The following is a 23434-nucleotide window of genomic DNA, read 5'->3' on the forward strand; positions in this document are numbered from 1 at the left end:
TTTATTGCTGACCTTAATTCTTTTATATACTCTATGAAAAATATTAAAAATAGTTAGGCAATTAAAGCCTTAAATGTGCTCTCCATGTATATGTACAGTCTGTCTGTTATGCATGACAATATTCCCCTGGCATTATATTATTCACTGAATATTTGTGTCATGTATATTTTGTTATATGTATTGTAATGATACAACGTATAAATGATACATCTGATTATATTGTATTTATATAATAGATGGGCTCGTGCACATGACAGTAAGGACCCAATAAATCGATCGGCAGCATTTAATCTGTAGTGCAAGCGATCACGTGCGCTCTCTGGCGGCCGAGTCGTGTACACACACTCTTGCTATTTCTCAATGCGTTTATGAGCTGTGCCGCCTCCTGCTCGGCAGGTGGCAGCATCACGTCGAGGCACGGCCACCGAAGGGTGGCTCAACGAAGCCGCAATAACAGCGAACGGCGCCGGCTGCATGGAGGCCTCCAAGTCGTCGACTTCAACCATGCAAGTGAGCTTCGTGTGCCAGCGCTGCAGTCAGCCGCTCAAGCTGGACACGTCCTTCAACGTGCTGGACAGGGTGACCATCCACGAACTGACCGGTAAGCGGAGGGGACGGGCCTCGGGACCGGCGTGTCGTCTCTGCGCGGAGGCTGCAGCTCACTTTTCTGCCTGTCGCTCTTCGCAGCTCCGCTTGTCACTGTAACTGCGGCGCAGGTGAAGACGGAGGCGGAGGCGAGCAACGGAGAGAAGAGCGAGGCGGCGGAGGTGAGGGGACGGTGGACGTGGAAGCAGGGTTAGTGCTTCGTGCCTCCGCTCACTACCTTCTCCTTGTCTTTTAGGAGACGTTCGTGGAGAGCAAGCAGGATGGAGTCACGCGAAAGTACATCCCACCAGCGAGGTAACGAAAGCGGCGTGTCGGGGTCTCCCACCCTGTCCGGCGGACCAGCTCGGCTCTGTGACGGGGCGCTGAGTGGCCCGAGTGCCCGGAGCGGTGGGCTTACCAGCTCGCAGAAGCCCGGAGCGCGGTGTATTCGGCCAGCTCATCCGTCGAGGTGTTCGCCATTGTTGACAAAGGCTCTCTGACTTTCAGAATGCTGTCCACGGAGAGCGCCAACAGCTTCACGCTGATCGGGGAGGCGTCCGACGGCGCCACCATGGAAAATCTGAGCCGGCGGCTCAAGGTAAGCCAGGAGACCGACACCCGGGTGCGGGGGGGTCTGGGTCTGGTAGCTCTGCTGGAGCCCAGTCGGGGGTCGTTTGAACCCGGGGATGGAGGGAGCTGTCCAGCGCGTCAGCATTTCGGTCTGGGGCTGTGCCATGAAACGAGGCCCCGACGTGCGCTCTCTCGTCCCTTTAAAAAGTGGGGCCGCTGCGAGTCGTGGACCTAACGCCCTGATGGCGGGTGCTGTGAGGAGCAGAGACGTGGTGGCGACGGGGCGCCTGAATTTGGACCCTGAAAGACAAATGCGTGTGTGCGGAATTGACGTTTTGGTGCGTTCAGGTGTTTGCGTTGTTTTGCTGTTTCGGATGAGCTTTTCGTGTTTTGCCAAAGTGGGTGTGATATGTCATTGCCATTGTGCAGACCACCGTGAGTTAAGCGTATATGAAGGTGGCAGGCACAGTGGTAGTGGTGCAGACTGGGGTTCAAGTCCTGAGTGGAGTTCGCGTGTTGGCCCGGCGTCTCCATCATTTCATTGGAGTGTCCTTTGGCAGGCAATGCAGTGGTGTAAAAGGTGACGAACGCATTTCAAAAGATGGCACATGTCTTGGTTTGTGTGTGCCTTTTTTTGGTGTCCTCGCTCCTTCCCAGACTGTAATTGTGTTGCTCGGCGTCTTTGAAGAGGACTCGGTTTGTGCCACATTGGTAAGTAATGACCCAGCGTTGCTTGGTGTGTTGATGGCTTTGTTGTCATTAAATTACTCCATTTAAGCAAAGTAAATTTGTCACAGTCCAGAACTGAACCTCCTGTGTGCCTCTCTTGCCTGGCGCTTTCTGTTTCAATCGTGTTTGACCAAACCAACAAGGTGAAACTGACCACAGGCGGGCACTGGACACACACACAGATTTTAGCTTTTTATTATAAATAAAGAAGAATGTCTGACCTCGCATGCAGCAACCAAAGCTCTTCATGATGTGCAGTTTTGTTACAAGCCTCGGTCTCGTGTGTATGTGTGTTTGCTCCGTTTTCTGTGGCACACTCCATGTACATTCTGAGGACTTGACCCTAATTCGCAGCTCTTGGTGTGATGGACGTGCTTCACGGTTAGGCCTGGGCTCCCCGTGACGTTGAACTGAACAGTCTGGTAGATGTTGGATGCTGGCATGATGTTTGTGTTCGTCTTCATGTTAGTGACTTGTTTGTGTGAGCACAGCAACACGAGTCCTCGGTGCTGGTCGCTGCCATGACTGCCTTTACGTTTCTAACGTGCTGCTGCACACTGGCGCATTCATTCACAGTTGATAAAAGCGGGCAGTCATTCTGCAGAAACAGTTACTTACTCCTGAAACGTGAGCGGTTTAGCGCAGTTTGTGCCCGAGTAGCTGGTTGTTTGTTTCTGAATCTGCACCTTCCATTGTGGCATCATGCAGCCATACACAGAGTGCCAGCCCTAGCTGGGCATTGTCGCCTGTTCAGAGCTGTGCAGCTTCATGAGCGGGTGCCACCTTTGCCACCCCCTGCCCTGGTATCTCTCTGTTTCCTTTTCCTCTGTAGATGAGTGATTTTAATGCCATCTCTGCCTTTTGCCCCAGGTGACTAGTGACCTCTTTGACATCATGTCCGGTCAGACAGATGTGGATCACCCACTTTGTGAGGAGTGTACGGACACCCTACTCGATCACTTGGATACGCAACTGAATATCACAGAAAATGAATGTCAGAATTATAGGTGGGTTTTGCCTTACTGTTTGCCTTGAGAAAGCCCCTTGTGTGTCGTTGGACGTCGGTCTTCCTGCTGCACAGCCACACGTCTGCCCGAGTCAGTGAGCAGAAAGTCGAGAGTCAGACGAGCTTTGAGGCGGAGGTGCTCCTGTCCGCTCTGTGATGATCTTCTTTTCCAGCCGCCATTAACCCCCACTGTGTTTCATTCCTGGACCATAAGGAGGCTTTTTGTAACTGATGAGATGTTGACATTCTTTAAACACAACACACAATGCCACCTTCTGGTATCCTGCTGCTTTCTTTATTAAACCTCGAAGGTTTCCTGTATCTAAAAGACTCTTCAGTCACTGTGTGAGCCTGATACTGGGCCAGCTAGCAATGAGGATGATGAGGCCAGCAGCTCTAGACAGGCTTAGGCAGTGATGGCACTAAAGATGTCAATGAGGACCTCTGATTGGCCGTCCACAAGGTGTTCTCCTCCTCGGCAACTGTAAGGCAGCGGGGTCTTATTTTTGTGAGGAGGTGACCTCGTCAGACTGCCCTTGCTGTACAGTTCCTCTCAGTCCTTTCATTTAAACCATTTGGGGTAGCAGTGGATGGCAGGATGCTGTGCAGTGACAAAGTCTCACCATGTCCTTCCGTTACCCGTCTGGTTGAATCTCCCTCCAAAGCTGCAGATCTTTTCAGGTCCACCTGATTAAAGCTTTGTAAGAGTCGGCCTTTGTGACTGCAGTTGTGCAGTAAGCCAGCTGGGCACCTGCTTAACTTTGGGTGGTGTCTTCATGGAAGTGAGCAGCGACGCCATATTGGCTTGACATGTTGAGTTTGCACTTTAAACTTAGATGATTGTGATGTCACATCTAATTTGCTTTTGGCTGATGTCTGTTTGACTTGTGGTTTGTAAAAGTCAGAGTAAACCATTACACACGGGAAAGACTCGGGGGTTGTTGGTGGACGCATTGCTGCTCAAAACCCAGCAGGCACATTCAAGGGACTAAAACTACCGATTGGATGTTGACTTACTTGGGGGCCACTCTGGCCTGGCATGGCATATCTGGAATACGTTGGCATGTTAAGCAGGGGAGAGCAGTGAGGATGAGGAAGATCAGAGGAGCAGACAGTAAAAGCGACACCAGGGAGCACATGTGGTGGGCACAGAGCCCCAGTGAAGCTGCTGTTTCTTCACAGCGCAGATGTTCTGGGGACCCAGCATTATTTTAGAGCAGGAATCAATGAGCCTTTTCAGTCCGTTCACGTCATGCGTGGCGAGGGTCCACTTTGGTGTGTGTTTGTCTTTTAAAGGAACTGCTTGGAACTCCTTGTGCACATGACAGAGGAAGAGGAGGAAAACCTACTGGCGGAGCTGAAGGAGCTCAGCACAGAGGAGGAGCAGCTCATTCAAGAACTGGAAGGAATTGAGTGCGAGCGCAAGAGAGCCGCTGAGGACTTGACGAAGGTGCGGGCTGAGAGTGAGCGGCTCGACCTCGAGGAACTCCAGTAGGTGCTGCTGGGCTGGGGCTTATTGGGAGATGAGAGCGCTGGGAGCAGAGCCATCTCAGGTCTTGTTGATTTCCCACGTAGGTATCAGAAGGAGTACAGCGAGTTCAAGAGGCAGCAGCTGGAACTGGACGACGAGCTCAAGAGTGTGGATAATCAGATGAGATACGCACAGATCCAGCTGGACAGGCTGAAGAAGACCAACGTTTTCAATGCCACCTTTCACATATGGTAGGTTTCTTCACCTTCAGCACTTTTCAGTGTTTTTTGTGCGCAGACCTGGCATGCTGCCTCAACTCTGGGGCCCACCTAAAGATACTGCGTGTCTGGACTGTGAAAAACGCCATCACAGAGCCATTTCATAAGCAAAGGAAAATGGAAACTGAAAATCCTGGTGGTCCCAGGAGCACTTAATGTAAGATCAAGAGAAGTTCACTTGGACTGAGGGCTGGCTGGGGTCGTCTCACTCCGAAGGAGGCCATTTTAAAAATGGTGTTTTCTTCAAAGCCAACCTGGCATTCAAGCAGAAACGCACAGCGCCCTGCATGTGGGCATCAAAAATGTCAAATCAGACCCCAGGGGAGCAGGCCGACTCGCACGATGAGCCCCTTGCACTTCAGGTGCCTGTCCTGTTGTCCACTTCGCTGGTGCTGGGCAGTCACCTTCGTTCGCCTCATAACTCTACGTTCAGTTCCCAAGGTTTGACTGGCCTCTTGCAGCTTAAGCCTGATAAACACAAATCATTTTGGGTGCCCCAGCTGCATGAATTCAGGCCGTTTAGCTTCACGTTGATGTTCTTCTGTGCCCCCGTCGTCTCTCATCCACGTCCGTGTCATTAGAGTTACTGTAGTGATTGCACACACGTGTAAGTCGTGATGTCTCTTGTCCCACAAGCCAGCAGAGTAACAGAGTTGAGGTCACAGAATGAAACCCGATAAACTTATTTAGAGCAGAGCAGCCCATCGTGCCACGACTGGAGACCCTGAGAATCCTGGGTGTTTGATAAAAAGCATTGCTACAACAAGGGCGGCACGGTGACGCAGTGGGTAGTGCTGCTGCCTCGCAGTTAGGAGACCCGGGTTCGCTTCCTGGAGTTTGCATGTTCTCCCCGTGTCTGTGTGGGTTTCTTCCCACAGTCCAAAGACATGCAGGTTAGGTGCATTGGTGGTCCTATGTTGTCCAGTGTGTGTGCGCCCTGCGGTGGGCTGGTGCCCTGCCCAGGGTTTGTTTCCTGTCTTGTGCTCTGTGTTGGCTGGGATTGGCTCCAGCGGACCCCCGTGACCCTGTAGTTAGGATATAGCGGGTTGGATAATGGATGGATGGATGGATGGCATTACTACAACAAAGCTGAATAGAAATGGCTTTTTAGAATGGCCAGTGGCTGGCATGAAAACAGCAGAGAATTAAGCGGTGGCCAGTACTTGGAAAGGTTAAGAAATGAAAAGCGAATACGTTAGTTTCTATTGGGATGAACTGTAATCTAATTAATGACAATTCCATAGAAGGTAATAAAGAAAATGTGTGTTACCTAACATACCGAAGCAAATGAAACACGTGCGTCTCTTGCCAGTCCTCGTTGTGGTCACCGTGTGGTTCTCTGGCAGGTCAGGGTCCGCAGTGGTGTCCCATGTCTCCGTCCTCGTCACCCTACTGTCGTGACTGTAGCTGATGGTCAAGGCTGGGGGGCTGTCAAGAGGCAGGGCCTGTTAAAGCCCATCACGGCACTCCTTGTGTGATTTTGGGCTACACAACGATAAATTGTATTGTATTATTGTATTCTGCTGAGAGCCGACTTTTGTCGAGCTGCTTGCCCGCTGTGGCCCCTTGGTTGGTGCTGTTTTTCCAGAGAGAACTGAGAGTGACTGATTTCTCCTGCTCTTTATGATATTAAGCTTTAAGTTTGTTCACTTGGACCCTTTGAGCAGAAACATCCAAGTGTGTGTGAGCAGTGACTGTTTCCCAAAGCGGCCCACAAAGTTAAATTTGTCGTGCCAGGCCCCCTTTGGACTCCTGAGAGTTGGCTGGCATGTATTTTCTAAATATTTTCCTGGATTAATAAAGCTGGCCATTTGTCATCTTCCACACCCAAAGTGTGGTAAAGAAGTACACAAGAGGGCACAGTGTGGAATGCCAAACCATAGTCCTTAGGGTTAAGACGAGTCATTTCGGAAATGTGAAGGCAGACACGAGCAGGAGCCCCTCTGTGGGTGGCACTGATATAAAAAGTCAAGTCCATTCCCAAAGACGTGAGAGTCAGACTCTGACCAACAGATGGCCTAGCCATGTGCCAGCCTCTGACTGCTGCCTTGCGACTTTCAGTACGTTGGCACAGAGGCATCTGTACACATTGACTGTTTGTTTGGCAACTCTCTGCAGGGACCCCGTTGAGCAAGCAGGCAGCCTACTGCCATCTTACAAAGCGTTTCATTGCTAGTTTTCTCCGGGCTTCTTTTTTTATGTGAATTCCCACTTAAGGGTCTTGGCCTGCTGGATTTCCTGGACTTTGTGATGCCATCTCTGTAAGTGACCTTCTTGTTTTGTCTCAAGGCACAGCGGCCAGTTTGGTACTATTAACAATTTCAGGTTGGGCCGCCTTCCCAGTGTCCCTGTTGAATGGAATGAGATCAATGCGGCATGGGGTCAGACGGTGTTGCTGCTTCATGCTCTCGCTAACAAGATGGGCCTCACGTTTGAACGGTAAGAGCAGCTCCTCATTCCCATGAGAATGGAGAGCCTGTGGTGGAGACCGAACTGCTCAGTGTGCTGTTGGTCTGTTTTTGCAGGTACCATCTTGTCCCCTATGGAAATCACTCATATTTGGAGTCTCTGACAGACAAATCAAAGGTAAGGAGGCCTCAGGCTGCGTAGAGCCTGGCATCAGTTGTTGTTATTGTTGTTTGAGTACATCTCAACGGCATCCAGGAGACATGATAACAGACATCAAGGTCAGAATGTTGAGGGTGCAGACACCACTGCGGCAAAACTGTCCGCCTCAAAGTTTAATCTTGGGTACCAGGATGGCATACGAGAAGGGCTGATGTCCATGAAAAGCGCAGTGGTGATGTGAATGTGTGTAACCCCCAGTTGTTGGTTAAAAAATACATTGTGCTCCTAGAAACTTGAGTTTTGTTTGCCGCTAAGTAGCCGTGTGGAATTTTTAAAGCTTAATTTCCCTTTAAAGGGTGTTTTGCTTTTTGTTTTCCTTCTGCACAGGAGCAAAAGCAGCTACGTGATTAGCGGTGCGGTTATAGAAGTTACTTGGTACGCGTATTTGAACCGTCAGGACAGAAAGCAGCAGTAGCTGTTACCGGCATCTGGAAGTAAATAACCAGCGTCTTAAGTAACAGAAACTGTGACTCCTTAGTTAAGAAAAGGGGCCTCCGCTGACCTCAAAGCAGTAAAGGGAAAGGTGGGCGTTAAGACCCCCGATCAGACAAAAAAGGCTACAGGAGCAGATAGGAAATGAACTGGCAGCAGATATTCACTGGGCACGTGTGGTGTTTTTTTTTTTTTTTTTTTTTTTTCCCTCTCCTACATTGAACAGTTTTTAATGGTCATGAAGTAGAGCAGTAAAGGAGGGCGACATTAATATGAAGGAGTACGAACGGTGCGATTGGAGAGCTTTAAACTAAGGAGTAAAAGGAGCGCAAACTTAGGAGAACAGACGGAGAAAAGTAAACAAACGGCAGGCAGTCAGGAGAGAGAAGATTACAGGAGTTTAGGGGCCCAGAAGGTGTAAACTGGTGTAGCTGTTCTGTAGTCTCATTTCTTTGGCTTACATTGTTTTAGTTTTACCATCGAAGTTCAGTTGTGTCATTTTAAGTACAAAAATGTTAAGGCAGTTTTAGTCATTTTAATTTTAACAATGAGGCCAGTGCAATGCAAGTCCTGTTGGATGTTGGACTTTTTAGATGTCAGCTGGGAGATGCCAGCTCATCCAGCACCTCGAGCTCGGAGTCGCTGAACTGGCCTGTGTTGTAGTAGAGAATCGGCAGACCTGGCGGAGGTGTCCTTTAGAGAGAGAGAGTGTGCACCCCTAAGGTGGCACAGGAGGAGATTCCTAGATGGGACACTGTCACAAGTGTAAGGTAAAGGATGCACACTGTCTGGGGACATAACCCCCAGAATTGGAAAGGTCAGTCTGTTATCAGGTCCTTGCAGAGTTGGACGAGTTGAAGATTCTGAGGTGGTAGGCAGGGATGAGGAGCCCCAGTGGACCACCTCAAAACTAGACCCCAGAAAAAGAGAGAGAGAGGTAGTGATAGCAGGGACCTCCATCAGTAAGGGGATTGAAGCTCAGGTTTGCTCCGGAGACGGAGAGCCTTGCATGGTGTGTTGCATTCTTGGTGCACAGGTAGGGGGACCTCCCTGGAAGGGTGGATAGGCTGTTGGCCAGACTGGGGGTGGACCCACTAGTCATTGTCCATGTTAGAACAAATGACATACATCAGGGTAAGCTGTCAGTTCTGTGATCCAAATTCGAAGAGTTAGGTGCCAGGCTGAGGAGCAGAACTGACAAGGTAGTCTTCTCTGAAGTTCTGCCTGTGCCACACGCCAGTGCAGGTAAGATTGAGGAGATTAGAAGGCTTAACTCGTGGCTCAGATCTTGGTGCAGGTTTATGGGGCATTGGGACTCCTTTTGGAACAGATGGGACCTGTTAGACCGTGACGGGTTACATCTGAAATGGAGGGGCACCAACTTGTTGGGGAGGGGTAGGAGTAGGCGAGTCGAGGATTGTTTAAACTATGAGAGTTTAGGACAGGCCAGGTTTGGATCTGTACATGGAGGAACAAACAGTGTAAAAATAAAAATGCATAGCAATGTAAATTCTAACCCAATGTTTACATGTAAAAGGAGTAACATATTAAAAATAGATTGCTTTAAAGCTAAAAGTATTAAAAATAAAACAAGTGAGTTGGGGTGGTATGTAGAGGAACAGAATTATGATGTTATTTAGCCAGGTTGGCATTACTGCTATAATGATGATGGGGATGAGTAGAACATCGAGGGATACACATTTTTTAGAAAGGATAGAACAAAAAAGGAGGTGTGGTTGCTGTTTTATGTCAAACAGAATTTAAACGCCAGTCCTCTTCAGTTGGACGATGAGCCCATCCTAGTGAGGACGTCTGGCTTCACCTAGAAAGCATTAGGGAAAGAGGTCTTATTTTAGGAGTGTGTGGTAGACCACCAGTGAAGGAAGTCATTTCAACACACATCTTTTTAGTAATATTAAAAAGGCAAGTTTAAAGTGGGAGTTGATAGTCATGGGGGATTTTAACTACCTGAATATTAACTGGGATAACCGTACAGATGATGGAGCACAAGAGCAGGAGTTTTTAGAAGGAATCAGTAACTGTTTATGTTAAAGCAGCTTCACGGGGTGAAGCCTGTCAGGATTTAGTATTTTGTAATAGTCAGGTTAGAATTGAGTGAGTGTGTAGAGGTAATTGGACCACTAGGGTCACGTGACCGTAATACAATACAATTCTCAGTATTTTGTAAAAGTGCGGATGCAAAGACTAAAATTAAGTTCAACTTTGGTAGTGAAATTTTGAGCAAATGTGGCAAAGTCTAAGGAGGACAGACTGGGATAAGCTGTTGAGACAGTTGAGGAGCAGTGGGACAGGTTTAAAAATGTTTGACATGTAATGCAGGACATGGACATCCCTACATTAGGAATTAATAGGAAATGTAGAAAAACTGCAGCGGGTTAATAAAAAAAAAAAAGAAGAAACAGATGACTACGGTGTAGAAGACTAACAACTCCACAGTGAATCGTAAAGCGTATGAGAACATGAGGGCAACCATTAAGAAGGATATCAGGGAGGCTAAAAGACCGTTGGAGAGGCTAAAGACGACCCCAAGAGATTCTTTAAATAGTAAGAGATCAGTCAAGGAGGAGGTGAAGTGCGTCAGGAATACTAAAGGGGAATTAAAAGATACAGACAGTGAAATAGTGGATGCTCTAAACACAAGTGAGGAAGTGGGGTAAACAGGACTACCCAGGAGGGTCTGATTTATTTGAGAACGAGAAGATAGGCTGAAATCCAACAGATCTCCAGGAGCAGATAATATTGAGTTCGTAAGGACGCTAGCAAGTACAGATATAAACCCTTGATGTATATTTTAGGAAGTCACTGCACACTGGAGAGATTCTGAAGGACTGGAAAATGTCAGATCTTATAATAAGGATAACTGGGCAGATCCAAGCAACTACAGGCCAGAAAGCTCAACATGCATCACAGGAAAATGAATGGAAGGAATTATTAAGGAGAAGATGGAGCAACACCTGGCAAGGACAGGACAGTCGGCGTGGGCTCAGGAGAGGGGGTCGTGTGTTACTAACAGGCTGGAATTCTATGAGGATACGACCAGAGTGGCTTATAATGTTATTTAAAAATGATTTATGGACTTTCAGAAATCATTTGATATGGTGCCACATGAGAGATTCGGAGTGGTGTGAGGAACCTTCTCAGAATTGGCCGATTTTTAAAAGTGGTGTTCCATAGGGGTCAGTGCTGTTTTTGCTTTGTGCCCCCCACCATAACCTATCATCTGTGTGGAGGGAGCGAAAGCTTTAGATTCGTCAAAGAATTTCAATCTCCTGTGAGTGATGGATCTCGACGTTTTAGGGTGTCCTGATACTGAAAACATTGAAGATGGTCTTGAGCTAAAACAGCCAGAGGGAAAAATGCCAAACTGGAAACTTAAGCCTGTTGTGAGATGACAATGTGCTGATTATTTTTTGAGCCAAATCGTGTAATAGAAAGAGACCCTCCAGAGGACCCTCAAGTGCCGTAATTCTGTAATTAATTGTAAATCCTTCTCATTAATTGCCATCGTAATGACCTGTTTTATGATAAGAAAGATCGGCATCAGAGCGGTAAATAATGACTGATATATTATAGTTTGGGTAACTTGGCTCTCAGGGCACAAAGCCTACTGACGCTTGCGTCCAAACTTTTAATATCTATAAATGATTTGGAAAGGAATAAAAGTAACACTCTGGTTAAGTTTGCGTATGACACAGAGAGAGGTGGATTGGCAGGTAGTCTGGGATCTGCTGAATCATCACAGGAGGACTTGGACGGCAGACAGGCCTGGGCAGATTTTGTTTGTTTGTTCTTTATTTCGCGTTGTACAATTTCTTGTATTAGGAGTTTGTCAGTTTTCACATACCCCTTGGGCTCAGAGCACAGGGTCAGCCATTGTACAGCGCCCCTGGAGCAATTGAAGGTTAAGGGTCTTGCTCAAGGGCCCAGCAGAGTAGGATCTGTCTTGGCAGGGACGGGGATTTGAACCGGCAACCTTCTGGATACCAGCACAGATCCTTCGCCTCAGAGCCACCACTCCGCCCTAAATTTGTGGAGAATGAAATTTAATGTCAGTAAATGTAAAGAATGACACATAGGAAGGAAAAATGTGATGTCTGAATACACAATGGGGGTCTGAAAATCGAGAGTCCACCTTATGAGAAGGACTTAGAAGTCGTAGTGGACTCCAAGCTATCAACTTCCTGACATGTTCAGAAGCCATTAAGAAGGCTGACAGAATGTCTGGTTATATAGCGCCTTGATGTGTGGAGTACAAGTCCCAGGAGGGTCTGCTCAGCTCTATAACACACTGGTGAGGCCTCAGCTGGAGTACGGTGGGTAGTTTGGGTCCCCATAAAGACATAGCAGCACAAGAGAAGGTCCAGAGAAGAGTGACTAGCTGATTAGGGGGGGGCTACAGGGGATGAGTTAGGAGTGAAGATGAAAAGAGCTGAGCCTTTACAGTGATGAAGAGGAGACCGGAGTGAAGTGTTTAACATGATGAAGAGGAGTTAGTCCAGCGGATCGAGACGGTGACTTTAAAATGAGGTCATCAAGAACACGGGGACACAGCTGGAAGGGTGAATGTCACACAAACATTAGGAAGTTTTTCGTTACACGAAGAACAACAGACACTTGGACTAAGCGACCTAGTCGTGTGGGGGACATGGGGGACTTTTAAAACTCGATGTTTCTTTAGAAGAATGAAGTGGACAGGACTGGCGAGCTTTGTTGGCCTGAATGGCCTGCTGTCCTCTGGTTGTTTTAATGTCTGCTGCCTTTTCAGGAGCTGCCCCTCTACTGCTCAGGGGGACTTCGCTTCTTCTGGGACAACAAGTTTGACCACGCCATGGTGGCATTTCTGGACTGCGTGCAGCAGTTTAAGGAGGAAGTGGAGAAAGGGGACACGGGCTTCTGCCTGCCTTACAGGTGAGTGTACAGGTGGGCTTGCCATGTGGTTGGGGCTAACTGCACTTTCATCCCATAAGGTCGCGGAGACCCCCATGGTGGTGCTGAGCCGTTTTCTTGTGTGTTCAGGTCCTTCAGTGGGCTTGAAGTGCGTTTTACTTTACACCAGTGGTTTGATGAAAGCGTAAAGTGAGCAGCAGCCCACGTTGGCAGGCCTGGACGACTGTGGACTTTGACCGGGCCCAGCTGCAGGGAATGCTGGGATGCGGCTCGTTACATTTGTCTGCTAGCCTGTTGTGTTTTTGACAGTTGCACCCAAGCCATACGTGACCTGGCGATTATGGACTGTGGAATCGGATGGCCCCTGAACCTGGGGTCACATTCCTATTCTAGGAACCATGTGGCCCACCCTGTGTGTCCTGAATGCCCTCCTTGCTCTTCCTCAGTTTTTGCTCCCAGGTTGTCCCGTGACTTTCTGGTCATCGCTGTTGGCCACAGTTCAGTCCTCTGTGCGGGCCTTTTTTTTTTTTTTTTTTTGGTTTGAGAGCAGTGGGTCCTTTCATTGCAGACCCCCCAAGCAGTTAAGAAATGCTGCAAAGCAAAACACGCAAGTCCCACTGGTGCCAGTCCGTCTAATGGACTGGTGTGATTTTGTGTCTGCTCTTTGTTAGCACAAGTGCCACCTTCTGGCCTTTCCCTCTTTCCACCTTGCTTGGTGCCCGTACCACCTGTGGCCTCCATCATTCTGATGTTGCCCTTTTCTTCTTTGTTGCTATAGAATGGACGTTGAAAAAGGAAAAATTGAAGACACGGGTGGGAGTGGCGGCTCGTACTCCATCAAGACCCAGTTCAACTCCGAGGAGCAGTGGACGAAGGCCCTCAAGTTCATGCTGACCAACCTGAAGTGGGGCCTTGCCTGGGTCTCCTCCCAGTTCTATAACAAGTAGCGGGTGGCACTGCTCTAGTCATGCCAGGATGTGCTGTTGGCGTGTGCATTGGCGCCACTTACTGACTCACATTCACAGATTGCTATTCACAGGACTTTACATTTTTATTAAAAACATGATCAGTTAAAAAAATTGTAGAAAATTGCATTAAAACACTTTGATACTCGACATCGTTGAAATGTTCGTTTAAGCAAACATAGAAAAGTCACAGCGACCAGAACAACGAGGAGAGCCGAAGGACGCGTGTGCCTTGCCCCGTGGCGTCAAGCGAGGAGGAGGAGGAGGAGGGTGCGGCAGGCGCTTTATATTGCACTTCTTCTTGACAGTGCTGCCCAAAGGAGAGGACTGTGCCCATTGGTGCCTGCAGCTGGGACGTGCCCCACAGCTCGACGGTCACAGCACACCCTGCTGGATGCCCACTTTGGGCAAAACGAGAAGCAGCAGCCCAAGATCCTTTCAGGCCCGCCATCTCTGCCAAGTTTCACAGCAATTCTTCCTATTTGGTCCTTTTTGTGCCACAGCGACATGTTCAGGCAGGCGCTGTGGCCCACTGCCACCTGGGAGCAAGGAATGCTACGGGCATCTGGGAGAAGCAGGTAAAGCCAAACGTCTAAAGCTATGCATGCATTCTATACACTGGAGCAAGAAAGAAGGTGCGGGCAGTCGGGCACTTGCTGTCACCACCAAGGCACAGCGTCGTCTCCCCTACGTTCACAAAGTGTCCCAGTTGTCTTGGAGGCCATGGATGTGCTCCTCATGGGGCGCATGCCCAGTGCTGTTACTCTGGCTGTTCGTTCATCTCCATGTCGGACACCAGGATGTTCTTCTCAGCTGCCTCACTGGGGGCAGAATTGGTGCGGCTGTAGCGGGCACTTTCAAACGCTCGCCCCCTGCTGCCCGCCCGTTTCCTGTACAGGTAGATAATGGCCAGTAGGAAGAGGCAGAGAGCCAGCGTCGCCAGGACGACCACCACAATGACCGTCTTGTTGTCCTGGACAGCTGCAGGAGCAGGAGGAGACCCTGTGAGTGCCACCATAAGCGACCGAGATCGCAAATTGTCAAATATGAGGCTGGTACTTACGGTATCGGGAGAAGTGAGGGTCCGTAACTGTGGGAGAGAAGAATCCTGATTAGTGGTGGGCCCACGCACTGGGGACTGCTCAGCGGAGGCTTTACTCACCACGTGGCATTTTGCAGACCACGCCCAGGGTCACATTGGTGCAAGAACCCAAGCCCCAGATGCCATTGCTGCGGAGGATCCAGAAGCAGGTGTTGGGGCTGAGCATGCTGGGATTGGTGTCCATCTGGCCCCAGTTGGTGTACTGGACCACCACGCTGTCTGGCCACACCAGGCTGCCCTCTGCAAGACAAACATTTTGAAGCCAAGAATCGGGTCCTCGGTCGCGTACTACGGCTGCTTTGGAAACCACATCCCATAAGGCACCTTGATCAAGTCAGCGGAGTCATCCCATTGGCTGGCAGGCCTCAGTGCTTTGTGAAGATAAAACGGAGAAGCTGCCACTTGCCACCCCAGTGCAGACGGGTGACGAGGGTCCGAGAAGTCTGACACCAGTGGGGTTTGGAGGATCCTGCTGGCTCTGCACGCGCGTGTGTGCACCGAGAAACACACACACACACACACACAATGCATCGTCTGCACATGTGGTCAGAGCCTTTGATCAAGATGCATTATGGGATACCGCAGGCACACACTCCGCTACCCGCTCTTCTCATGCGACCCAAGGACTCACCTTTGGGGCTGTAGACGAGGCCGAGCCAGGCGCCCTGCGATTGGGTTGGGACGCTCTGGATGTGCTCCCACACAAACAGGTTCTCCGTCTCATCCTTGATGGACAAAAGGTCTGCTCCCACTGGGCACAAGGGACAGAGAAAGGGGCTGATTTAGAACGGTAATTCAGCACTTGGTGAAGGTACTAAAGATGGCACCTTGAGCCCCGCGCCCCCAGTCCCACCATTTTGTTTCTTTTCCTAGCTGTGGCACATACCTCGGTGGCACATCTTGCCAGCTTCCTTGGGCGTCACCAGCTTCTCCAAGTGGAAGGCGTAGCAGTACTCGCGGAACGGCACCCAGGACGAATCAGCAAGCGAGTGTGGGCAGACTCCGCCATAGCTGAACTTGTGGGTCGAGCCTGATTAGGGGATGCCAGCAGTTAGTCAGGGCCCCTGTGCCTGCCCAGCTGCCCCTTTTCAAATGAAGCCCTACCTGAGCTGTTCTCGCACAGAGCCCCCCCCACTTTGGCCTCACAAAGGGTGGTAACCCACTTTCCATCCACGCCCATGTAGCCGCATCCCGAGAACCTTTCGGGCTCTCCATCCTGCCAGTTGGCGTAGGTCACAGGGTGCCCCCCCAGCCAGGAGAAGCTCTGAGCCTTTGGGTGAAACAGACGAGTGAAGTGAATGAATAAGTCTGGGGCGGGGGTGAGACACTGCCCTGGTATCATCGTCATCGGCGGTGGCCATGCACTCTTACCCCATCGCTGTACAGTGCCACCCAGAGCTGCACGTCCAGGACGTTCACAAGCTGGCTGAGATACGCCTGCTGGTAGGGGTCCCTCACGCTTGCCAGGCTCCCATTGCGACTCTCGCAGAGCAGCACTGCCTCCTCCCAGCTCAGCGGCTTCTGGATGACCCAGTAGGTCTGATTTTGGAAACGCAGCGGAGAGGCGAGGTCAGGCGGGCAGCAGGTGTTCACAGGGCTGGGCAGGGAGACGTCTGGGAAGAAGAGAGCAAGCAGAGTAAATAGATGGCCACCCATGTAGGTGCCTCTGCGATGCCCGCTGCTGCGTGCCAGCATCCCAAAGTGCAGGACTGCCCGCCATATTTTCCACGGGGCCCTCCTGCCCGACTTCAATAGAAGGGTGGTCAACCTCAAGGGGCGTTATTCCACCTCCCGTCTTGGTACCCAATTGCTGAGCTCTTTGCTTGGCACCCCTGTGGACCCCTGCAGATGCGACTCGGAGGGGCTCCTCGGCTCACCTTTCTTCCTCTGACAGATGAAGCCGTGCTTCTCGTCCTGACAGCTCCTGTCATCCCAGAATCCCGTGTGCTGGATGGGGTCTCCGTGGCGGAGCACAGTGCACGTCGTCTTCAAAAAGAGCGAACGAGAGGGTTGATGAGGGCCGATGACCATAACGCATCGTGCCCACCAAGCCCCACGCCACTCAGGGGGTCTCTGAAAGTCACTTACCGGTCCAGGGACATCGGGAGCTGTGCGATATGCCGATGGCTCAGCCGGCGCCCAGTTCACGTACGTCAAAGGCTCCTTGTCCAACCACTGGAATTCATTGTTGATGTCCCTCAGGCCAATCCAGAAGTCAAAGGTGACATTGGGGAGGAGTGTAGTGATGAAGGCTGTGGAGGAGCAGAAAGCACAACAGCTAAGATGGCCGTCCTCTCGGCAGCCAGGCTTGGGCCAACTCGTCCTGACCCTATTTGCCATCCCAGCAACTCCATGCCAGGTAAGGCGGCGGGCACGCGGAGGAGCCCACCTTGCTCCAGATGGTTGGAGATGGTCGCCAGGATTCCTCCCTGTTTCTCACAAGTGGCCAGGCCGGTCAGCCACGTGCCCCTCTCTTGCGGAGTCTGGCCGTGGAGTCTGAAGCACTGCAGAGACAGCGGGACGTTACATGGGGGCCCGAAGGCGAGGGGTGGGCAGCGCCACCAACGCATTACGCACCTTACTGAGGAACGGCGACCAGCCCAGTGGACACCCGCCGGGGGTCGGAGAGGCCGGCCGTGGCAGGACGGGGATGGCGCTGGTGCTGTTGCTGCGCTTGCAGACGTACGGCAGGTCCGTCGTACACTTCTGATCCCCCCAGTCCTCTGCAAACAAGAAACACGCGAGGCGTGACCCAAACGTGGTGGCTTTGATACGCTCGGGGTCACTTGGGTGGGCACGGGGAGGCCAGCGCACGCTTACCCCTGCTGGCAGTCAAGTAGACGCATCTCTTCTCCCTTCCAGGAGGCTGTGGCTTCCCAGAGGCCCAGGACACGAAGTTCAAGACGGAGCGGTCAGACCACCTGAAAGAAGCGGAGAGCGAATGAAGGGCAGAAGGACCCCGGCAGGCGCACATCAGACATGGACAGACGCACGTGAGCTGCTCGTTTGAAGAACCCAGCAAACCTGCCTTTATATAGCGCCTTTCTGTACTAAGCCCCGTGCCCTTACAGGCCCCTGGGAGTGAAATAACCTGCTGGGCAACTGAAGGGGCATCTTAGCCAGCAGGTGAGGACCCCCGTTACGGAGTTCGCACACCACACTCCCAAATCATGTGGCACCACTGGGGCTCGGCCCATTGGCACTTCCTGGTACTTTTTGTAACTCTGCCCCCAGGGTGTGTACGTTTCTCTGTTGTGGGTGGGGCCTGGGCAAGGGATTGTGCTGATTGGTTGACCACAAGCACTGGTGCCATCTTACAGATCCGCTGGTCGTTGGGACTTTGGAGAGTCAGCGGTGACGATGAAGCACCACACTTGGCACCGCATCCCTCTTCACAGTGCACCCCATTGGCAGCAATATGTGGGGGTCCTCTGTGAGCTCCAAACTCATGTCACACATTTTACATTTGGGTCACAATTCCAAGGTACCCACAGAAAGACACGCGTGACGCGAAATGGGACAGCTGAGGGTCTCAGGCTTACCACTTACTGCACCCCTACCACCTCTCGAGTACTTGGTGTGGTGCCGAGGGGTCACCCGGGGGGTCCCAATCCAGGTGCTTCGGCATGTGGTGGGCACAGCAATGCGCTCTCAGCATACGCTCCAGTGCCTACACCATTAGTCCCCACACTCCCCCAAGCGTGAGGTGACCGAGGTGGTCCCCGACTGTCACTTGTCATTGTCTCACGTGACTGCTCATGACACACGGGACCCTGAGACCCCAGGAGAGCCCGTGTGTTTGACGGGAGCTGCACGCTTGCCACAAAGCCCCTCAAACTTCTGAACATCAATCTGAGCCAAAAAAAGAAGAACCCAGAGGAGCAAACTCAGAAGTCAAAAAGAGTGACGGGCGATGCCAGGTCAGTGAGGGGCAAAGGGGGCGACGAAATCAAAGAACAGCCTCAGGTGATGGGGCACACGATGCCACCCTTCACTGTAATGGGTTAGGGTATTCTTTAATTAACTAACTCTTACACTGCTGCTCTTCCTCGGTGGGCTTCATATCAGCCTGGACTGAGACTTTCTCAGCAGTCGCCCACCCTCATCATTCCAAAGAGCCCCCTTCCCAGACCGCCAACCCCAAATCCCAGCAAATACCAGCTGGCACCAGGACCCCAAACTACAGTGTGCCCCCTGCCCACCAGTTGTGCTCTCAGACTCTCACTGCCCCCTGCTGTAATAAACGTCAACTGCACTTGATCAGCGGCACTTCTGAGCTTTCTGCCAACTTCACTCCTCACCGAGGGCAAATGGCAAAGCAGAGCAGGGTGCCGCTGACGGGTGAAGGGAGGACATCTTTGTAACTCGGAGGGTTACCTGAAGCGGCCGTCATTCTGATACGTGTGAAGTCCAATCCACCAGTGCTGGTCCTGCGTTCGGAAGAGCTGTGGGAGGAAAAGTGTCTGACAAATAAGAGAAGTGGAGAGGAGAGGAGCGGCCAGGAGCTCCTCCATGCCCCGGTCACACCAAGTCCTCACCTTCTGGATGGTCTGCCCTAAGAAGCTGAGCTCCTGCTGCGAGTGGATGGATGCCAGTCTCGCACCAAACCAGGTACAGATGCGCTGCGCCTGCAGCCACGTGGCGTGATGGTCGAAGAATTTGTACTCGGCGTCCTGGAATGTCACCCACTCCTTGAGCTTTGGGTCTGAGGAGGGAAAAGCAGAAGCTGCAAAGTCCTACGACCACAAGGACACGACGGGTGACACACGGAGTCCCCATTGGGATAAAAGCTACGGGATCGGTCTAAAAGTAGAGCTGTGTGGTGGGCCGCGCTCCTGCAACTGTCTGAAGGTGGTTACTAAAAACTGCCGCCACCATAAGAGGACCGCCTGACGTCCCGACAATCTTGAGCTGATGCAGCACAAGTTCACCTCAACGACACAAAAGCGGGGGCCTAAGGGCCACAAGTCCGTGAAGACCTTGAAGCATCCCGCTGTGGTGCTGCGCTGAGAGCGTATGGCGTGAGCGACTCTTACGAAACGCGTCACGTCACCAACAGCCACTGGCGTGTGGGCTGCCAAGGCGTCACTGTGGACTGAAGGCCTCAAGTTGCGGCTTTTCTACAGAACACCTTCCCATGAAAAGTCCGATAAATGTCATCTTGTCCTTGTGATCGCATTCATGCAGTCGAGCGGAGGTGCGGTGACAAGTCGATCAGACACACGTACCTTCTGTCACTTCTGGCTCTTTCACGATGCTTCCTGCAAAGACAAGCAGATGACAGCAAGATGTCACCTAAGTCAGCATTCCCATTGCTGCCCATTTCCACGCTCGCCACCCTGGGATGAAGGCGGCCTGTGCAGGGGGGTGGCCTTCACCCGTCCTTCCTGCTGAAAGCTGCGCTACCTTTTGGAATTTTGCAGATCCAGTCCAACTCCGACTCGCACTGCATTGGCAGCCACTGCATGGTGCCCAGGTCTGTCACAGCACACTGGCGGATGTCGTATTCATAGTGGCGCCCAAAGTTGTGGTAGGCAAACTGTGGAAAACAAAGGAGGATGGGTCACCGAGCGTCTGTGGAGACAGGGAGCCACCAGGACACACACACACACACCGCGAGGGGCGCTCGAGACTTACTAAGGTGAACCGACAAGCGAGAGCTGCAAGAAAACAACAAGTTCAGAGAGCGTCTCTCACACGGCCAGCGGTCCTCCTGACCCCAAACCCTTCAGAAAGGCCACTCACCCCTAAGCCATCACTCCATTTCCAGCTCCCGTTGTCCAGAGGATTCCGGCGATTCAAGCCAATCCAGAACCAGTGCTGCTCGTGGTCCTCCGACGACCTGAGTTGGAACAGAAGAAGCTCAGGATGGGCGCCTAGCCTTTCAATCGCCCAGCCTGGCGAGACTCACCCAAAGAGGTCGTGCAGCAGCTGGGAGACAAACTGCTCCTCCTCGAAGTTGGCGATGCTCAGTAGCTCGGCACCGCGCTCCCGGCAGAAGAGGTGGGCCTGCAGCCAGCTGAGTTTGCCTTGGACTTGCTGGTAGTGGAAGACCTGCAGAGCACAAGCCGCATTCGCTCGTCAGAAGTCGACTCGCCGAAATCGCTGCTCCGGACCCCCACGACTATCGGCCTCGCATAGCCCCGCGGGAGCACAGGTTCATGTGATACCGATCAGCGACAGAAGACCCCATACTCCGTCCTTTAAAGATGGCTGCCGTAGGCCCCTTCTTCTAGGCCTCGGTTCTATCCACGTGGATGCCAGAATCACGGAATTGTTTCAGCGCCGTGGACCCTAAATGGGCTGAATGATAGGATGTGACAAGTCCTCGAGGTGCAAGGGAGACGCGCGTCTCTTTATCGAGCACGTCAGCCGCTCACGAGAATCTCAAACGCTCCTTCGGTTAAGGGGTCTGCACGCCCACCCACTAGTGAGCCACACAGTGACTTCGGGCTGCAGGTCCATCAAGCAAGCAAGACAAGCAAACGGCGTTAGTGAGGACAACGGCGATGGTTCATCAGTTACCGTGACATAAATACAAAGAGGGGTCAAGGGGCACCAGCCCACCGCTGCTTCAGTACCAGTTACAAGTGAAAGGAACAACGAGAAAAGCCCCTCTGAAATAACAGCGGATTAAAAACAGGGAGAGGGGGACCACAACGCACTGAGCGACGTCAGCCACCGCCATGGCCACTCCTGTCCTCAGGACGCCGATGTTGTGGTGTGAAATGTTTGCGTACAACGTGATAAAATATTTCATACGTCTGTAACTCAGCAAAAGGAATATTAGGGCGACATTAGGGAGAAGCAATCATGTCTCCCCCTTGGACTTCACGACAGGGTTGGGCAAAGCGCCTCAGACCAGGCTGCCCAGCTGGCAAGCGTCACCTTAACACATGGTCCTGGGTGGCAGGCGTGAGGGCATTCTGTGCCCCATTGGCTCTTTGGGATTGGCTTGGATCAGAAGCTTTTAAGTACCGTGACGCCCGATTGGCTCTACAGTGTGGACAGACGGCCAATAAATGTCGTTGCTTTAACCAAACTGATGAAGGAGCAGCTCACCCACCATGAACTGGAAAGGACAACACAATGAAGAGCACAGCATGGCAGCCATAAGAAGACGAGCAGAGCACGAATGAGGAACCCTAACCCTAACTCCAAACAAGTCCGTGTGCCCCGAAAGTCCACATCAGCATTCATCAGGTGACATGGATGCCAATATTCACGAAGATGATCAATGGTACGTTATTGAAAGGGAGAAGGGAAGGTGGGAGACGTTATAAAGAAAGAGTGGCGAGTCTGGCTGCACATTAATAACACAAGAGGGGACAGAGCTGGGGACTCTCCATTAACCCATGTGACCTCGGGGGTCCTGACGCATACCCCGAGGGTCGTCTAAATACTCGAGCTGTTAGCCTTTTTCCAGCCTACACCTCATCTTTACTAACATGAAGACCCTCTTAACAGTCCAAGGGTCTGGTGTCGTAGGCACAGATCACTGCCCGGGGTCCGCTGCCCCTCAGCATAACCCGATGGTTTTTGACAGAGAAACAAATCGGGGGGCTCTGAAAACAGCAGTTATGAATCCAATCATAAGGCAGCATTTCAGTTCATTCTTGGGAACATTGGACAAAGACCACCCATCAGCATGAAAAAAAAAATCAGCTCTTTCCTCTTCCAAGACGCCAAGTGGGTCTGCATTGGCACACATTTGTGCACAACAACAGCGAACAAAGCGCCACAAGTGGCATGAGGCTATGAGGGTGGGCCAGCGGCTTTGCATCGCCAGTAAGCCCACCACAGACTGGGCACACTGACCCTCACTCTAACTCTAACCCCGAATCACAGAGTCTCACAGGCACAAATAAACTGCCCCTCGTTATGACCTGGCAGCCAGGGACATGACAAAGCAGAGAGGAAGACCCCCACACAGCATCAGCACGGGGGGCACACGCAAGCCAAGGGAGACCACCCGGGTCCACACGTACCTTGTAGCAGTGGTGCAGCGTGCCAGAGCTGCCCCATCCCTGGGGGCAGGAGCCCGACACACTGGGAGTGGGAGCTGGCACTGGGAGAGCGGGGCTCGTGGCGGACCCCAGGGTCTGTCTGCAGACGTATTTGGCCTTGGTGGTGTCGCAGTCCTTCACCTCCCAGAGCCCCGTGGAGCTGCCCGTCGCCATGACAACGCAGCCTCCCTTGCGATAGCCTGAGGGAGACAAAGACTTTTGGGGTCACTTCCTTCAGGTACGCAGACACGACAGTTGCCTTCTTCATAATGCAGCAGTTCCGCTACCCTGTGGGAGAAAAGCCATCTCGACTGGGCGAGGCGTACCTGGCTGCTCTCTGTTCCAGTTGGTGTAGGTGACCTCAACGCCACCGAGCCACCGAAACGTCCCCGTCCTGTTTTGGTCCTGGAGAGCCGTCCAGATGTAGTCTCCCGAGCGGCCATACAGAAGGCTGCTGACAAAGGCTTGTTCGAACCTGGCAAAGAGACGTGTGGTCAGCACCGGGGGGCATAGGGCATTTAGCTGCTTGCTTCCTTCTGCATTTCCCCCCTTCCAGTTTTCAATGTGCAGTACAAGGACAGAAACAAAATGCAGCTTTTCTGTTTCAGACCACCTGACCCGTCCCTCTACGGCGGAAAAGTCCATCTGTGCCCAGCGTGGAATGACAATCCCACCCTCTCTCGATGTGAACCGGGGGGCTCCCGGTCTTCTTACTACGTCACTCAAACACAGCAGGCTGCGAATACCTGCTGCG

The 23434-nt window shown here is 51.8% G+C and overlaps 2 protein-coding genes across 2 annotated transcripts in view; one reads left to right on the forward strand and one right to left on the reverse strand.

The window, feature by feature from the left end:
• Positions 1-404: 404 nt before the first annotated feature.
• Positions 405-13722, forward strand: becn1 (beclin 1, autophagy related). Its single transcript, XM_028819066.2, has 11 exons — positions 405-601; positions 688-767; positions 842-900; positions 1093-1183; positions 2755-2891; positions 4187-4381; positions 4466-4612; positions 6929-7078; positions 7165-7225; positions 12486-12628; positions 13386-13722. The coding sequence occupies exons 1-11, from the start codon at positions 475-477 to the stop codon at positions 13552-13554; spliced, it is 1359 nt and encodes a 452-aa protein (XP_028674899.2). The 5' UTR covers positions 405-474; the 3' UTR covers positions 13555-13722.
• The window catches only part of mrc2 (mannose receptor, C type 2), a 29038-nt gene continuing 19237 nt past the window's right edge, over positions 13634-23434 (reverse strand). The window contains exons 11-30 of the mRNA XM_028819063.2: positions 23007-23155; positions 22663-22880; positions 20586-20728; positions 20420-20516; positions 20081-20213; positions 19903-19935; positions 19213-19379; positions 19052-19119; positions 17495-17595; positions 17252-17397; positions 17064-17178; positions 16763-16926; positions 16552-16660; positions 16046-16287; positions 15779-15944; positions 15561-15704; positions 15306-15425; positions 14735-14914; positions 14636-14662; positions 13634-14553 (exon numbers count right to left, since the gene is read on the reverse strand). Coding sequence (XP_028674896.2) covers positions 14333-14553; positions 14636-14662; positions 14735-14914; positions 15306-15425; positions 15561-15704; positions 15779-15944; positions 16046-16287; positions 16552-16660; positions 16763-16926; positions 17064-17178; positions 17252-17397; positions 17495-17595; positions 19052-19119; positions 19213-19379; positions 19903-19935; positions 20081-20213; positions 20420-20516; positions 20586-20728; positions 22663-22880; positions 23007-23155 — 2743 coding nt within the window. The 3' untranslated portion in view covers positions 13634-14332. The remainder of the gene's footprint in view (positions 14554-14635; positions 14663-14734; positions 14915-15305; positions 15426-15560; positions 15705-15778; positions 15945-16045; positions 16288-16551; positions 16661-16762; positions 16927-17063; positions 17179-17251; positions 17398-17494; positions 17596-19051; positions 19120-19212; positions 19380-19902; positions 19936-20080; positions 20214-20419; positions 20517-20585; positions 20729-22662; positions 22881-23006; positions 23156-23434) is intronic.

The sequence above is a fragment of the Erpetoichthys calabaricus genome, chromosome 14 (assembly GCF_900747795.2).
Source record: "Erpetoichthys calabaricus chromosome 14, fErpCal1.3, whole genome shotgun sequence".
In the NCBI taxonomy this organism is placed as follows: Eukaryota; Metazoa; Chordata; class Cladistia; order Polypteriformes; family Polypteridae; genus Erpetoichthys; species Erpetoichthys calabaricus.

What these genes read in the sequence shown, in the direction of transcription:
- becn1 (XM_028819066.2), top strand. Translation starts at nt 475, where the DNA reads ATGGAGGCCTCCAAGTCGTCGACTTCAACCATGCAAGTGAGCTTCGTG. An exon ending in GACCATCCACGAACTGACCG is followed by an intron (nt 602 to 687) that starts GTAAGCGGAGGG and finishes CGCTCTTCGCAG; the next exon opens with CTCCGCTTGTCACTGTAACT. An exon ending in AAGTACATCCCACCAGCGAG is followed by an intron (nt 901 to 1,092) that starts GTAACGAAAGCG and finishes TCTGACTTTCAG; the next exon opens with AATGCTGTCCACGGAGAGCG.